This window comes from Biomphalaria glabrata, chromosome 3, assembly GCF_947242115.1.
Source record: "Biomphalaria glabrata chromosome 3, xgBioGlab47.1, whole genome shotgun sequence".
NCBI lineage: Eukaryota > Metazoa > Mollusca > Gastropoda > Planorbidae > Biomphalaria > Biomphalaria glabrata.
In genome coordinates this window covers 38,443,956-38,462,260 of record NC_074713.1, presented here as the reverse complement: position 1 = coordinate 38,462,260, position 18,305 = coordinate 38,443,956, and the positions used below count along the sequence as shown (strand labels likewise).

The 18,305-nt window shown below is 30.7% G+C and overlaps 1 protein-coding gene across 3 annotated transcripts; it reads right to left on the bottom strand.

Moving 5' to 3' along the window:
* Window positions 1–447: 447 nt before the first annotated feature.
* Window positions 448–18,072, bottom strand: LOC106074179 (striatin-3-like). Of its 3 annotated transcripts, XM_013234914.2 has the most exons (19): window positions 17,733–18,071; window positions 15,318–15,421; window positions 13,641–13,723; window positions 13,429–13,516; window positions 13,041–13,211; window positions 12,743–12,868; window positions 12,524–12,599; window positions 11,705–11,801; window positions 10,630–10,737; window positions 9,688–9,792; window positions 8,740–8,885; window positions 8,590–8,648; window positions 6,779–6,895; window positions 6,480–6,649; window positions 4,786–4,953; window positions 4,555–4,695; window positions 4,087–4,194; window positions 3,855–3,941; window positions 448–3,751 (listed from the first exon to the last, which is right to left on the bottom strand). In XM_013234914.2, the coding sequence occupies exons 1-19, from the start codon at window positions 17,940–17,942 to the stop codon at window positions 3,582–3,584; spliced, it is 2,334 nt and encodes a 777-aa protein (XP_013090368.1). In that variant the 5' UTR covers window positions 17,943–18,071; the 3' UTR covers window positions 448–3,581. The 3 variants fall into 3 exon arrangements, with proteins under 3 accessions (XP_013090368.1, XP_013090369.1, XP_013090370.1); XM_013234915.2 differs by lacking the exon at window positions 9,688–9,792 and having other exon boundaries at window positions 17,733–18,072; XM_013234916.2 differs by lacking the exons at window positions 9,688–9,792; window positions 10,630–10,737 and having other exon boundaries at window positions 17,733–18,072.
* Between the last annotated feature and the right edge of the window lie 233 nt (window positions 18,073–18,305).

Here is an 18,305-nt window from a genome sequence, read left to right as displayed (position 1 = left end):
TGTCAAATGTCTGCCATGAAAATAAAACTAAAAAGATGGAAAAATTGTATTATATAATAGTTCAGCCCAAATTGAATAATGGTGTCCGAATTTTTTTTTTAACAATTATCACAACAAACATACAAAAGTGTACCAAGAAATGATTTCATTACATTCTAAAATGGGATTGTGAATCATGTTCATTTTGAACAAACTAAGTAAAAAAAATAAGTTTTCTTTCATATAACATTAACAGGTAATATTCTGTGTCATCATGCCTTTTTTTCTTAATGTGTGGTCATGTACAAGGGAATAATTCACCATATTACTTGTAATGAGAACAATGAACAGAGAGATGAAAGCACTTAAATGAGCTTCAGTCAATGATTTAGTACAGGAAGCATGTTTTGGTCAAAACACAAGTTACATGTACAAAGTATTTTAAGGAATATCTAAAAAAAAATGATAGATGAAGCATTATTTTGTTTTATTTCATTAGGAGTCAACATTAATGTACAAATATATAATAGTTTATAGGTCAAAAGTAAAAACAACATAAACAAAACAAAAAAAAACTGACTATATCAAACCATAATGTAAAAAAAAAGTATCAGAAGACTATCCTAGAAACACAAATGTCTCTACACGCCCAATCATACAACTACTTCATGCACAACCTAAAGGACAGGCTTGCCAACCAGAACTGCACATGTAAGTTCCCAAACCTTCCTTACACAGGCATACATTTCACATAAGATAAACAACTTGAATTTGTTCAGGTTTTAAAGTACAGTGCATTGTTTGAAACCATGGTCCTACTTAACTAGAAGTCTGCTACTGGCACAAACAACATTCAAGCCAATACTCAGTTTCAAATAACTGATCCCACAAGTTGGAGAGGATTAGATTGAGTAACAGATAGAAAGTAATGGAGGTAAAAATCCCAAACCATGGTTTAATAGAAATGGTAGCTGTTTACTATTTGAAGGTAAGTATGACCACCACTAGGGAAACACAAAATATACCGTATAAACTTGAACAGCCTTTGACAAGTCTATCTAGACTTCTGTTTATACTATCAGCACTGCACTTATACACATATCTATTCAAAATACAATGCCTCCAATTCTGCTGCTTCAACCAAAAACACCCAGCAATAGTTGCAACATTTAAAAACAAAAGTTATCATGCAACATTAAAATAATGGAGTTGAATGTACAAGAAACAAACCAAATAATAGTACTCATAAATAATTTACATCATCGCCAGCACCTGCTGTTTCAATTTCCGTATTCAAAGAGCTACACACTTGCCATGAAAGTTCTTTATTCATTATAATACAATTTTAAAAAGGAGAGTTGAAATTTAAAAAAAATATCAGTACATATTCTGATCAAATAGAGCGCACAGAATAAAAATAGAACTATATATTATATTATAGATTGAATTAGAAGGTGGGCCCATTTTTTAGGCTCAAATAAATATGTTGCTCTGTCTATATCAGGATCAACAAACTTTTGAAATAGTATTGGGCTGTTTGTGCCAGACTCAAATCTACAACAGTTATCTACTTATATGTTTCTCCTCCTTGTACCCTTCCCCAATAGCTAGGATGATCTATTACAATCAACGCTAGTTTTCATACCAGATAGTGTAAGTTGGAACAGCTCAAAGTAAAAACAAAATACTGCTTTTGTTTCAATAGTTCACCCAAAAGGATAAGACTCTACAAATTTGATAAATAAAAACAACCATTTACATGAGCTTTGATGGCAACATGAAGTACAATGTTCCCCCCAGGTTTAGTTCTCTACTTCTGTACAATAGCAGTCAACACAAAAATACAGATGAGTTCAATACACAGTTTTCCTTGGCTAGTATATAGAGATATAAGAGTTGCCTGCCATGTTATCTACATAATTCCCTGGTAATTGGGCAGTTAATATGCACTACACGTTGGTGTTAATTTAAATAGGATTATAGAACTTGAATTTACATAGGAATATATAAGAATATATTGCAATTACTTAGGAGAGAAAACAAAATTTCTAACAGAGTGCACTTTGTCTGCGTCACAAGTCAAGAGCTGGTCAGTATGTGTCTGATACATACCTAACATCAAATGTACAAAAACATCAAGCCTCATGGAACGTGTACATTTATATTTACATACACAGTTAAGGAATTTCATGATGCAATACTATTTCAGTAAAACAGCAAAAAAAAAATAAAAAACAACCAACTGCAAATGATCACATTATAGAAAGTAAAACTGGTCTAAAACAGACACGTCATGAAGTGAAGGATGTTTTCCAACTAGACACTAAATGTGATTCAAGTCATTTCAAAGTATCTCTTGTATCAATCTTTTTTATTTCTTCAACACTTAACTAATACATAATAGGCTGGAGTAGTAGGTCATCTGTCAGGTGTCTGAAAGCCAATCACTTTTAGATATAGTCACCATAACACATCACAAATTACAGCTAGATTTCAGTTATCAAGGTTTAGTTTAGATATGAATGTTTCATTACTCTTGAGAATATTGCCAAAGAAAAACAAAACCCAGAACAAATGTAACTGTATGTAATGATATACCGGTAATCTAAAACAATCCTAACAGGAGCTATAAGCAACGAGGCAATTATGACTTGTACATTCAATGTAAAATAGTGTTCTCATTACTGGACTGGGTTAAGAATGCCACAGTATTCCCAAATTCTGACTTCCCAACTCCATGTGAACAAGCTCCAGTCAAATAAAAACAAACAAACAAGACAATGGATATACATAAAGATATGTCTAAATATAGAGAATAAATCATCCAATCAAAGCCCAAGTACTTGGCTTATTCACATGTACAGAGACATTCCTCAGATTTGATTTAGAGTCTGGTCTCCAATACACTGATTCCTACCTTTCAATTCATGGTACCATTTCTGATTTCAGCATTTTCCCTGATTTATATCAATTTTTAATAGTCCTTAATGAAAGAATCCATACTAAATATATGCCAGCTGGGTTTAACTAAGGGAGCCAACATTTTTATGCCATGACAATGAGGGAGAAATTTGATGAGACCATTGTCAAAGTGTCACATTCTTGAAAAGAATAATGGATGAAGAGGGGGGTAAAAAAAGAAAGTCTGAGAAATAACAATGGCCCTTGGAACCTAGTTTTAAAGAGAAAAAAATAAAGCTTTACAATTTTGTGTTTACTTGTCTTTTAATTTTGAGAGCTTTAGAACTAATGAAATTATTTATCATCCATATAATTCACTATAACTAACACAGTGCTGGATTGTCTCTCATAGGTTTAAATAAAAGGTAATAGATTGATTTGTTTCAGATCTGAGTACACATTTTACATTAGAAAAAAAACTTTATCTGAACCCTGTCTTTCTTGAAATAAGCTTTCCCACCACAAGATCTAAAAACAACTAAAAAAAAATAAATCATTGAGTGATGTCATTTTAAAACAATTTGTCTATTGCCTTTTTCAGTACACAACAGCACGCACACTAGAGTTAGGAATTGCTTGCGGGACACCTCCCTATGAGAAATGATTTGTTTAAATTAGACTAGATTAAATACTAGGACACATCATACAAACACTTTAGCCAGGGCATCAGCACCGGCACTAGCTATGTATGGTTTCTGTGGGTGGAAGGCAACATCGTGAATGGATTCCTCAAACTTTTTGCGATGTGAGGTAATTTCTTGAACACACGTTTTACTGTCTAAATTCCAAAGCCTAATAGAACAATCATGACCTGAAAAGAAAAAGACAACAATTTGAAACAGCTGTGAGCTAGTAAGTGGGCTGAGATTAATTCCTTTAGCCATACATACAAGCAGCAAAAAGAAAGCACTTACTCCCTGATAAAAGATACAGGCCATTGGGATCTATGGCCAAACTTGTAACGGAATCTAAATGTGCTACCATTGAATGAATTAGTTTTCCTGGATTGGAAAAAGAAACACAAAATCTTGTTTAATAAACATAAATTCTTTACAAATTTAAGATTTGAGTTTAAATCTAAAAATAAAACAATTAAGGTCAAATTAAACTATCAAAGAACAGATAACTTTGAAATGAGTATAATACCTGTATTATTATCAAAGAATCGTATGTGCCGGTCTTCATGGGCTGTTATCGATATTGGCAAGGTTGGATGATTAATAACTCTGTTAATTTGATTACTACCACTTGAGTCTGAAAAAAAAAAAAGACAACAATACTTTATAATAGGAAAGAATTTGTTAGTCTGAGATAAAACTAAGATAACATTATTGATCCATACTAATGGAAACTTCATTTAAAAAAAAAGAAACACTTGACAATATAAACTTTTAATAAAAAAAAATGTAATATACTATAGTTGGTCAATACTTTATAGTTAAAAGGTATGTCATTCATTACTTTCCAATTAAAGACATTTGTGTTCTTCTGAAAGATGGGTGTAATTAAACTTAGATTGAAAAAATCTTTAAACAAGAAGGCTATTTGAAGTTTGTACAGTCAATTTAAAAAAAAAGAGCAACAAAATATTAAACAAAATATTATAATGTGTACCTGAGTTAATTTTTGTTTCTAGCATTAGAACCTGTTTACCAGTTTCAATATCAAATATGTAAGTATTAGAGGAGGTATAGCTAGCAACCATTTGGCTTGGGTCACAACGTACAAAATCCACAGATGTCGGAACACCTTCTTCTGAAAAACAAAGCAAAATAGTATTCATTACAGCAATTAAAAGCATTATTATTTGATCTAGTTCAGTTGTTTCAGTGTGTTCCTAATTACCTGATTCTACAGTAAATGTATTAAGTAGAGGAGACTTGTTTCCAGGACTCCATAGCCTGACAGTTCCATCAGCTGAGCAGGACAGTAGCTGGTTTTTAGAACTGTGTATTGACAATCCCCATACTGCATCTGTGTGAGCCTCAAGTGTGTCTGATAAAACATTCGGATCTGTCAAAGAAATAGTTTTTTTAAGTAAAAATTTTAAAAACATATGTACAAACATTGGTTAAAAATATTTTAGAAAAAAAGATGTATGTCAGATACTATATTGTTCTTAATTCATCAGGATGGTCTTATCATGTTACTTATGTTATGTAATGTTTTTAAAAACGCTTTCTCTCCTAACTGTCGATACCAACATTGATTTGATCCCACTAAATTAAATTAATTTTTGGTTTTATAAACTTTAATTTGTGTTATATAAAAAGAGCATGATTTTTCCTATAATTCAATACCTAATATAACATTTTCTGATAACATACAAAAAAGTTACTTAAGTTTAATCATCACAGGTAGTTAAACACAAATGAGCAAAATGAGTAATTCCATATAATATAATTACAGAGAGAAAGAGTTAAACCTACAACACTTGGAAGCCAGTATAGTAGAAATGGTGGCTGAGAGGGTAGTCCCCTTAAATACAAATACATAACTAAAGGTTCAAGGTTTAAATGCAAGTTCAGCAGATTTTTTTTTTTATGGGATACAACTGCTTTTGGATATTTCTACTTGTTACATGACTTGCTTTGATAACTAATGTTGTAATGGTAGTGATGAGTTCAGGTTTAGTAGCACTTTTCCATTACAAAATTAATTAAAAAAAAAAAAAAAAAAAAAAAAGATTTTAGATGAGCTTTTTTCATTAACTCTTTTCTCTCTGTAATTATGTCCCACATTTCATTATCTATTTTGCTAATTTGTATTTCACTACCCTATTATGATTAAACTTTTTTTTTTATCAGAAAATGTTGTATTTGGTATAGAATTAAGAGGGAAAGCATGCCCTTTTTATATATGGTAAAACCAATTAATGTTTATAAAACAAAAATTTTATTTGTGGATTATGGGATTTGAAAATGAAAACTTACAGACTGTGGGCAAGAACCACTAGAATTGGATCAAGACAATCTCTAGGTAATATTTTATGATCCTAAATGAACTAAACATATTTTTTTATAATAGCTATTCATATTTTCACAAATCTTAATGCATAACATATATAAATCATATAAAATTACTGTCTTGGGCTAATAATTATCCAATGTCACTACCATCTAGAAAATGAGATTATTAATTGAGAATTAGATTGAGATATAAAGTAAAATTAACTGATGTTTATGAAAATTCTCATAAAAACAGGAGCAAAATGTTATGAGGATTTTGAGGAGCACTAGAGCTCTGGATAAACTTGGTCATTTTGCATAATAAAAGAGGCAGATATGGCGTAGGAGATGATTGGGAAAACCTAAAGTCAGCAAGACAAATGTCAACAATATCTGGAGAAACTTTGCACTTGTCCTGAGGCACATAAATATCAATATACTGCTCACAAACAGTCATTAGGTCTTTCAAGTTGTAGTCCAGAACTAAAGTAAAAAGCTAATGTGATTAGGTACTTTATACCAACTAATATGCATTAACAGTATGATCAAAACAAAATAAACTAAACAAGCAATCAATATGATAGCACCCACCAAACGAGTCATATGGGTCAATATCAGACTTGGGTATATTCCAACATCTGATTGTTGTGTCCATGCCACCACTGTAACATTGCTCCCCTGAGGGACTCACAGCTAAACTAAGCACTGGTCCCACATGAGCACGAAATGTGTACACAGGCTCAACATCTAATGAAGCAGCTCTGAAAAAATGTTAAAATTCTTAATCTTATATAATCAATTATGTATTGGCCACTCATACAAATAATTAAATATCACATCTAGGTTTGTATATAATTTTAAGGTCAAAAGAATTGCTAAACATAACTCACTTTTTAGCTGGCACTGTTTTTTGAAGGTTCCATAATTTTAAAGTGTGGTCTTCAGAAGCTGTTAACAAGACAGGTTCCACAGGATGAAATGCAAGAGCTCGAACACCATCAAAATGGCTGTAAAAAATAAGTTATAAAAACATGAACTAGTGACAAACTGTACAAGTAGATAAACAATTAATTTGGTACACTGCAAAATATACTTTTTACAATGTTCAAATTGAAACTAGGGTTAGATTAAGGACAGTTTTACGGTCATGGTGTCATTATTTTGGCACCAGAATGTGCAACACATGCGCCATCAGCTATTTTGTCAAGTGTAAGATATATATATCTGTGGCATTTTACGTCTCGAGAGACGATCTTTTCCCTTTGCAACTTCTTGTGTGACTAAAGAGGCCAATCCTTGATACACAGCTGCGATCGCAGGTTGGGCATATATAATCACCAGGCGCCGTTGCATTTTCACCCTTCTTTCTGCTTCTGTTGTGTATGACATCTGCAATCTGTGACCCTTCCTTTATGCTCTCTCTCCATGTGGATCTGTTCAGTGCCACCTCTTTCCAGTTGCCAGTGTCGATTTTGAAGAGCTTCATGTCGCGTTTGCATACGGATATATATATATATAAATAAGTGTATATGATTTATAAATTAACACCAAAAAAAAAGCCCATTATATTAAGATCTAGTTATATTTATCTAAGAAGACGGGTTCCTTTTTTTTTTTAATTATTACAGGACATCAAATTTGTATATTTCACAACTGTAACTAGTAAATTTAGAATCTATATCTGATATAGATATAGAATAGATCTAGAGTAGTAGCAGAGCTCTAGAGACAAGATCTAGATCTACCTAGTAACCAAGCATTATTAAAACTATTACTAATACTAGATTAATTTATATAAATTAATTTCTACTATTATAGTAATAGTGTAGTGATTGGTCTAGAATCTAGATACCAGAAAAGACAAGTAGATTCTAGATCTAGTCTAGATGAAATCTAAATCTAGAATAAGCTAGATCTAGATTCTATATATTGAGTAGATCTAAATGTCTAGATCTAGACCTAGTGGCTTCTAGACTAATGGAATCTACATCTTCATTTTCAATTATCTTGTCCTCTGGACTAGATTTAGTGACTTTAGAATAGATTAAATGTCATGATTAGATCTAGATCTATAAAATATCTAGATCTGAGTGTTACTGATCCCATAGATCTGCTACAAACTAATGCCAATTTGTAACTTTCGTACGCCTACCCTAATTTAATATAATATAGAGAGGTCATACTACTCTAGATCTAGAATGTAGAGAATCTAGCTAGATCTAGATCAATGTCTAGATGTATTTCTGTATAGTCTAACAAGAAAAATGTAGTTCTAGATCTAAAATGTGTTTTAAATCAATAGCGCTTCAATATTTTTTATTAAAATAAATATGGGAATCAGTTATTCTTTTTTTGCATTTTTTTTAAAGCTCCAAAATAATTAATTTCTACTGAATTTTTTTTTTTAAAGTCACGTTGTGTACTTGTTAACTGGACAGTACCAACCCGCCACTCCCAACACTCTCCTGTTTTTCATTTCTAGACTAATCTAATTGCTATCAAGAACCAATCAATATATAGATTGAGTGTTATGTCTTCACCCCACCTTCTCTGTTAATTTTTTTCCCCATAGGACGGCTTAGCGTGACCTCTGTGAGGAAAAAAAAAAAAAGGATGCCAAATGTGCTGTCATGAGATTTTGCGTAACGAATATGCATTTTGCGTAATAGGCAGGTCTGTAAATGTAAAAAAACAAAAATACCTTCTTAAAGTGTATTTAGCATTCCATGTTTTTCTGTACACTTCTTTAGGTGCAGATATCTGAAGAGAAGGACATTTTTAATCAACAGAATAAATATATAATAACTGATGTTTAATAACAATGAATCAATGAATAAAAAACTACACTCACATCATAATTCATGGGGTCAGCTTCATTATTAACGGTTAGCCCTGCCAATTCACCAAGGCCAAGCCCACCATCAATGTTTTCCTCATCATCTTGCATACCCATCATTGGTTTCCTTGCGTAGCTTATTTGACCACCAGAGGGAACATCTAAGGATAGTTGTGAACAATGAGATAACACACAGGATCAACTTTCAAAGTCAATTATAGAGTTAATCTTATTTTTCATTCAATCATACTCCAAATTATAATTTGATTTTTATGAGTTATTACTAATCCTTAATAAGAAGAATTTCAAGTTACTTTATATTTGATAAACATAAACAAATACAGACATGCTATACTGTGCGCTAATTTAAGCAAAATAATACCATTTGCTAGGCACAGGTTTTAAAAGGTATATTGGTTACATTACAGAATAGTAATATTTAGAATGAAATAGCCAGCAAAAGTATAAAAAAAAGCTATTTAAAAACAAAATTCAACACATATATATATATTACATCACTAGAATAAAATGAAACCCAAAACCATCAAGTATAATTAATAAAAAGTTGCATTAATAAAAAAATTTATTATGTAAAAGCAGGAACAGTGAATTGGGTGTAAAATATTTTCTCTAATCCAGCTGGTGCAAGATTAAGCATTTGATATTAAGAATATAGTCAGTAAAGTAAAAAAAAAAACATCCAAAAGTTAATAAGCAAATGGGAAAAAAAGTTTTCTAAATTCATAAAATTGGACACCAAGCAATAAATATTGGAACATGCCATTTTTAAAAAAAATGCAATTTTATGTTACAATAAATCCATTTATAAAATTCAAAATAAACTTTGAATGTGATGAATACGATGTATCTAAAGAAATGTTAAGCAAAGCGAAAAGAAAACTATTTTGTTTAGTGGCTTGGCTACAAGAGGTTATGTGAAGAGCTTTGAGGAGTCAGTCCTACCGTCATCCCTGTCCTCGCCAGACTGCATGTGTGTGTTGTCCACCGAAATGTCATCATTACTGCCTAAACTGGCCAGCATGGCCTGTAAGGCATGCCGAGTTGGCCCTGTAAGGCACAGAGGCCACACAACAAAGAGCAATAAGACTACAACATAGACTAGGATAAGCCCAACATGCAACACAAAGCATTCACATTTCACATTAAGTCAATTCTCAGATACACTAACGAAAGAGTCATTACTAACTAAAAAACTGAACACTTTTATACCAAAATAATGAAAATTTTGTAAAATGTAAATTGAAAAAAAAAAAGAAAAAAAAAACTTGAGTAATTTTTAAATTATTCAATCATGCAAAAAAAAAAAAAAAAGTGCCATGAACTACCCTTCCAAGATAAACAAAAAATAAATTGAAATACTGATTATTTAATACTAAAAAAAAAAGAAGTACAAATCTCAAAAATGCACAATACAAAAATTTTTTTTAGCACTAGTTATAATGAAACCCCACCCATCTATATATTAAATATCATGTTTAATTAAATGATTGAGTGTTTAGTAAACACAATGACTTGTAAGTCAATCTCACTACAGACTACATGGTTAAAAAATCTGAGTCACTAAAAGGGAATTGTTACTGGGCTTGTAGCAGTAAGCCATTTCCAGTACATGCTAAGATAACTTTTTTTGTTCACTATAATGGCTGTTACAATTTGGACAACACAAATGTTTAAAGCATGTCTTTTTTAAATGTCCATCTTTCGAAAGTAACTAGACAAGAGTCAAGAACTAAAAATACACAACAGAAGAGGGAAAGGTGAACCAAAATGTTCATTTTGCACACATCATTCCCTGCTACATTTGTAATAATATCCGCCCCAGTGGAGACATGATACATACAACAAAGCAATGGGGGTGTCTAAGAACACGGTCACAACACTTACTAGTTTTCTTTCCCTTCCTCTCCTTCTTATACTGTTCTTTCAGTTCAGAGATATGACGTTGATCCACCACCCACTCCTCATCCTCAGTGGAAGAGGTGTCGTGCTTCTCTGTTTGTGTGACACCATTACAATAAAAAGAACACACTAAGACAATGTGACAAGATGTCAGGTGCACATTGAAATGGCAATGGATTCTTTCTTTCAGTTAACCATTACTTAAATGTACTTGAGGAATAAGCATTCCTCGCTAGAAAAAGAATAGTACTCACAAAAAAAAAAAATTCTCATTTAGTCTTATTCTATTTTTTGATTTACCAAAAACAATGTGGAATAAAAAAAAAATTGTTGAAATAATTTTTAATTGACTATCACACATAAAATGTTTGAAAGGGAAAAGTTACAGCACATTCTAGAAGGCCTACTCCTAGTTAAGTGCAAAGGGATTAACTCTATATTAACTATCTGAATGACATTATTCAGTATCTGTGCAATTACACAGGATTTCCAGTGATGTTAAAAACGTATTAGCCTACAATAAATAAAAAAAAAACACCCTCTCTCTTTTTTTTTCCAAACGCACAATCCTATCAGAATACTTCATTAATCTAAAAAAAATATTTTTTTTTAACATCACTGTAAAACCATAGACTACAAACACACAGGTGAAATATGAGCATAGATAGAATGGTTTATGCAGCACAATAAATGTCACACAAGTAGCGTACAAGACAAAGATATGCAAGAAAACAAATTGACAAAGGAAACTTTGAAGTCCCCTATTTTGTGTTACATCAGGGGGTGGGGGTGGAAGGGAGAAAAGCTCAATTGAAAAGCAAAATGAAAACTGACACTGAGACGAAGCAATAGTCAGTGTCATTAAAAAAAAAGTTTTAAACATTTTTCTTTCTTTATATTTTATGTATAGATGTTCTTGCAAATCATTCACATAAAAATGACTTTAAAGGCATTACAACACAAGGTCAGAGTATCATGAAGAAAAAAAAAGTTTTTGTTAATTTCATAATGTCAAAGAAATGTGATGGCTGAAACAAGATGTCTGAAACTAGATACTCACCTGACACTCCACCAATTTCTGTTTCTAGGAAATGAAATTCTGCAAGTGCTTCTACTGTATCAGGGTCTGTATCATCTAGACCTTCATTTGACTCATTCTTTAAACAAACATGTGCAACCATGTTAGACTTGCATTTGTTTATAGTTATATTAGAAATTTTAGAATCAGTGAATACAATTTTAAAAAAGCTGAATTAACTACAAACTTAAACAAAAAGATATGTCCACATCATAGGGAAACATTTTTTTCATGGAAAAAAAAAAAAAATATGCATTAGTAAATAGTACTTAGGAGTGTCTTGAAATATTTGCATCATAAAAAGTTTTTTAACAATTCTTGCGACAATAATAAAAAAAAAACAATATTTGTCAAGTCAATAGAGAAATTTTTTAAAAGTCTAACATTTCAATGCAAAATAACATCAATTTTTCTATTACTTTATATTTTAATTCTTTAAAACAAGAGTAACTTAATATTGATAATAGTACAGAATAATTAACAGTCAAGAGCAGGATGGATGTCAAGTTCAGGATAGATAAGTAGGATGACAGGATGGATAAGTCAAGCGCCAAATGACAGGATGAATAACTGTCAAGTAAAAGATGGATAAGTCAAGTACAGTATAGTTAAAATTCAAGTATAGGATGAACAAGTCAATACAGGATGGATATCAGTTATGTAAAGTTTGTATTGTACAGACGCTGTATTAGTTAAGTATTGTATGATATATTTAAATAAAAAGGCATATTTTTAGACTAGTCTGGTTCCAAGTAACTTAAATTTGGTTGTCAAGTAAAATTTAAAAAGTTATTAAAAAACCTTGAGTTTTATTCCTTTTCTTTCTAATCTTTCTTCAGCTTCGTCATCTGCAGCCATTCCGTCTTCATTTTCATCACTATAAAAACAAAATCATTACATCTTTATGTAATTATCAAAGATTTTACAATTTAAAAACTATAAAATTGAGATTTATTAATTAGTTTTCTTTCTTAAAATAGCGGTCAGCCATTTCATTAAAAAATTTTAAAAATAACTTGCCTCAGATCATCATCATCTTCGACAACATTACCAGAGTTCAAAAAATCAAAAGTAGTCATGACAGCATTCTCTGCATCAATCAATGCACTGTCTGTGGCCATATTGCTCAATTTTTTCAAACCGGCCCTGCAATGTAAGAAAATATTTTAATTCATAAAACACAAAAAATGACATTAAATCACAATTTGGGATGATATCAAAATATAAAGGAGCTAGACATAAATACTTTTCCCCCTTGATACTTCCTGTTTTGTATTTATACATTTTCCACAAAATTATTTGCATTGATATAAAATACCTTTTTCCCTGATTATCTCGCTTATTGGCTTGATTTTCTCCATTAACAAGCACAGACTGTGAGATGTCTGCATCACTGTCACCTGTCTGTGTCTGAAGGCCAAGCAAAGACCTCACACGAGCTGAACGCACATCTATTATGGTGTCTGTGTATCCTATTTCTTGCAAGTACCTAAGAAAAATTTTAAAAATATTTTTTACAAAATTTAAAAAAGGCACTAATTAAAAAAGTTAACAAAATTTAAAAAAAAAAAAAAAAAAATTTTGAAATAAATTTGTAATTTTTTTTATTAATTTATAAGATACAAATAAAGTATCCCCTACTCCATTTTTTTTTCTTGTAAAACAACAGAAACTCTAGAAATCAATTTATTAACTTTTTCACTCACTGTCGTAAAAGCTGCCTTCCTTGTCGCCATGTTGCATTACTGGTTCCAGAAGAAGTTGACAAGGAAATTTCCCCATCAATTTGATCTTCTGAAATGATTTTTTTTGTCAGTTTTATTTAAAACAGAAATCATTACCAGATGAGCACCTAACATTTGACTAAATCAAAGAGCGTACACTTTTTTTTATGTAAGTAGTAATTAGGTCTAAATACCTTTATTTTCTTTGTCAAATGAAGGTGGTTTGAGATCTTCAGGGTTCAAGTCTGTTCCATATTTTAATTTATGATATTTGGCTCTGGCAGAATACACAAAATGTTATGTGAGAAAAACTGAGTTACATCCTGTCATTCTCAAAGGCAGAAAAGGTTTCAAATTTATAAATGAAAACAAGGGTAAGGTATGGTTGTATGATGAGGGACAGCCATTACAAAGTAAATACATTCATAATAATATTTTCTATGAGATTCCAAGGAACAATACACTTTTTTCTTCTAAAAACAAAGATATACAAATATATAACAGAAATAACACTATTCATGCTATGTGCAACTACAGATGAATTTTTTTGAATGGTTTGTGTAAGCGTTGTCAAACCTACCAAATTTTTAGATTTTAGTAAGATCAAAATGTTCTTGCCAACTGTCGTTTTTATTTCCTTCACTATTTTGGTTTTAGGAAGATAGCTTTACTGACTTTCTAAGGTGTATTGTTGCATGAATAATCACACACATACATATACATTCATACATTGTAAAACAAGCAGTAGAACAAGAAAATATCTTTAAAATACTTTTTTAAAAACAAAACTTATATTAGGCATAGTCTCAATTATTTTGGATCAATTATGTAATTTATATATATATATATATATATATATATATATATATATAGACTAACAATAAAAAAGCATTTCTAAAAATATAAAAAAGGGAAACAACCTAAATTCGAACTCATGGCTCAAGCCTTCTCAAAGCAACATGTAATCACCCTGCTAGAGGAGAGCTTATGAACATGGTAGATTGTATAGTTATCTATTGTTTCTATAGTCTTGACCTATTTTTCAGGTTTGTGTTCACTAAGACTCAATCGATGATCTATACAGGGGACTAATTCAGCTTATGCCACCACTTCAGTCAAGTACAATTGCTTTCCCTTGTTCAAGATGCCAAACAAAATAATTGAGTACCAATAGATATTTAACTAGTTGTTTGATTTTTTTTTATTGATTCTTGTGTTGTCAGGTAAAAGAAAAAAATGTGCAAAATTTTAGCTTGATCTAACATAGGGTGTGGGAGAAATCATTTGTACAAACTATTTACCAGATGACAGACAGAGTGATTTGATATAAGCTTTTTTTAAAGACAAAGCTTATCTAAGAGAAAGAACTGCCATTAACTAAAAATTACATGGTTTAGCTCCCTTTCTGATACAAAACAAAATTAATTAATCAGTACTAAATGATTAATTGGTTATTTTTAGGATTGATTCCTGTTTTGCCATCGACTATGAATAATTATGCAAAACTTGATCAGAGAATGGGAAGTGGAAGAAAAAAAAATGTGTCAAAACATAATAAGGGAATTAAATCCATATATAATCTCATTAAGTAACATTTTTTCCCTTATTTTGATATCAAACAAAATAATTAATCATCAATAATTAATAACTAATTGTTTAATTTTTTAAAAATTGATTCATGTCTTGTTAGGTTCAATAAATAATTGTGCAAAATTTTAACTTTATCCGAGAATGGGAAAAGGGAGAAAAAACATGTTTTAAAAACAGACAGTGAGTTGATATAAGCTTTGTAAAAAAAAAATAACTGACAGCAACCAGATTTTCTATTTGAAAGACTAGCAGTTTAGTTTTTAAAAAATAACCTTTGTTACCTTTCTTGTTTCAAAGCATACTCAAGCATTTTGATACGCCTGACTAAATCTTGTTTCAAATTTTCTTGACCTTTCCTTTCACCTTGCAAAAATGCAATGCGTGCCTGAAAAGTAAAAATTTTTTTCCCTTAAAATTTATTTTATATTATCACAGCCAATAATGCCATTCCATTTGTATTTTATTAGTAAATTTTAATTAACCTAGAAAAGAGAAATCAAACATAACAGAATAAGAATACCCACTCAGTCACCAGGTCCCCATGATTGGGGTGATTCTGTTAAAATGCCATGTTTAAACAGATAATTTAAGATCACACAATAAAAATATTAAATGTGGAAGATTAGAATAAGCCTGTAAGTTGTGAGAGATGTGCAGATAAGGAAAGCAAGAGGAACAAATATACTAAAAAGAGATGAATTTAAAACAACATTTTGAGTTAAGAGATATAGAGACATCACTAGATAAACAAAAGTCAACTTTTTGTTGACAGTTCTTTCTAGAAAGCAATGTTGAGGAGATGACCACAGGCCCCTATTCTTCAGTAGAAATGCTAGATATTGCTCAAAAAGATTTTATAAATAACTGATAAATTATAATAAGACAGCTTGAAGGTAGATGGGCAGGGTTCAAACCCAGAAAAATGTTTTTACAACACAACTTTTTCACATTTCAACTGAATAAGTTCAGAAGGAAAAAATCAGATCCCTCCTTTTTTACCTGACAAATGTCTTGAAAGTATGTTCTAGAATATAATATCCCTCTTAAACATTTTCTTTCAAAAGTAAACAAAGTCAGTTTGTTAGGGGAGTAAAGCGATTTAGAATTTCTACATTATCTAATTAGTTACAAAGTCATAATTTGTGTTGAAAAAAAAAGCAGCAGACCAACCAGACTGGAGATAAATAGATGATACTTTCATTGATAGATATCTACTAATAATCTATAAAAAAAACTAGACTAACTTAGTTTTAGGAACACTCCATAAAATTTCACCATAAGTTAGTAAGTAGATCTAGTTTCTCTGCCTATGCTCTTAATACAAATAAATGATTTTTATAAATATTTATGCTTTTAGAAGAGTCAAAGCAGGAATATGAATGTCAAATAACAATAACAATGTGTGGATTTTTAATCTAATTATTAATGAGAACTGTATACAGTTTCAGTTGATTTGATTTTAAACTTGACCCAACATTAACCTTGGTTTTATTGAAAGAATTTATTAAAAAAGGAATGTGTCTTAATAAAAGATTTAATAGGAAATTAATGTTTATTAAATCTGTAGTCTAGTAGCATCTACCAATTCACCACTGATCAATGAATTCAATGAAAATGAATTTGTCTATCTTTGTCTATCTTTGTCACCACAACTTAGACCAGACTTGGGATTTTAAACTCCTCTAATCTAGACTAGAATCTCTATTAATTCTATTGGCAGAGTCATTGATTAACATGTATGACTAGATGATTGACCTACTACCTAGGGACATGTGTAGGACATAATTGTCATATTGGTCATCTTTTTAAAAGTATTTTATTAAATATTATATATTTCATAAATAATTATATATATATTTAATAATAAATTAAAAGTTAGTTGTAGTTTTATAGTTTAAAATTGACTGTGACTGTCACTCTACTAGACTCTAGACAGTCTATTTAGAATCTAGATTTAGATCATTAGAAATTAGATAGATCTAGATTATCTCTATAAAGAATATATGTGTATATTATAATATTTATAATTTTATAAATCATTATAATTATAGTAGTGTTGTATAATAATAATAATATAACATAATTAATAAACATTAAGATAATATTACTACTACTAGTCTGTAGTCAACTCTTTATTATTCATTTTACTGTCTAGTGATTAAGATTTAGATTTTTAGATCATTAGAAATTAGATAGAATCATAGATCTAGATTATCTCTATAAAGAATAAATATAATATTTATAATTTTATAAATCGTTTTTATACTAATTTATAGATTCTAGTAGTGTAGTCTAATAATAGTAGTATAATATAATTAATAAACAAAACATTAAGATAATATACTACTAGTCTAGTCTGAGTCTGTAGTCAACTCTTTATTCATTTTACTGTCTAGTGATTAAGTGTAACTATCTCACTCTGTAACTAGACTACTGAGTAACACAGTCTCTAGTCTAGACTCTAAGACTGTCTTAGAGTAGACTACTGACTAGTCTAGTCTATTCTAGACTTAAGTCTTTTAAGACTAGATCTAGTAACTAAACTCTACTAAACAGTTACAGGAGCATAAATAGAACCACCGAGTGCTAGCCTAGATCATGTCTAGACTCTATACTATACAGTAATATACACTAATCGCTACGAGAAAGCAAAAGGCTTAAGAGTTATGTGTGTTAGTGTACATTTCATTACGCACTTGTAATTCAGCCCTTTCCACTTCCCACTGCGATCTCTCCATTTCGAATCTTGCCCATTCTGTTTGAAGAAAGTGGAGAATCCCCGGCATAGAATATTGGGGACGCTGTTTGATTCCATCATCTTGCTGTGATTTAGTAACCATGCCTAATGCACCTGAACCGGGCCCTAGTTGGCCGCTATGTTGTGATCCTAGGCTGTCTTCTATCATATTTGCATGGTCGCCATTACAATTTTCATGTTCATCGAGGGGGCGCTAGCCATCAAAATGACGTCACAACTGCCAAGAGTTGATAATCGATAGATTTCCAAAAAGTTTTACCAGGCATTTCATTCTTATTACTTTGTATCTAATAACAGTAGACCAGATATATCTAGATCTATAGATCTACCTTATATAGACTCTCTAGAAGATCTCGATAGATACTGGACTAAATATGGACCATAATACCCTAATCACATATCAAAATATTTATAGGCTTTACTGATATATTATTTTGTCCATTTCGATAGCTTTAGCTTAGAATATATAATATAAACGCCTACAGTGCCCACATCAAAGCTATATATCTAG

Excerpts from the sequence above, each read along its gene's own strand:
- LOC106074179 (XM_013234914.2), bottom strand. The coding sequence starts at position 17,942 with ATGATAGAAGACAGCCTAGGATCACAACATAGCGGCCAACTAGGGCCC. Across the intron at positions 8,649-8,739 it reads CTGACCCCATGAATTATGAT|ATATCTGCACCTAAAGAAGT; the intron begins GTGAGTGTAGTT and ends CCTTCTCTTCAG. Across the intron at positions 3,942-4,086 it reads ATTCTTTGATAATAATACAG|GAAAACTAATTCATTCAATG; the intron begins GTATTATACTCA and ends TTTCCAATCCAG.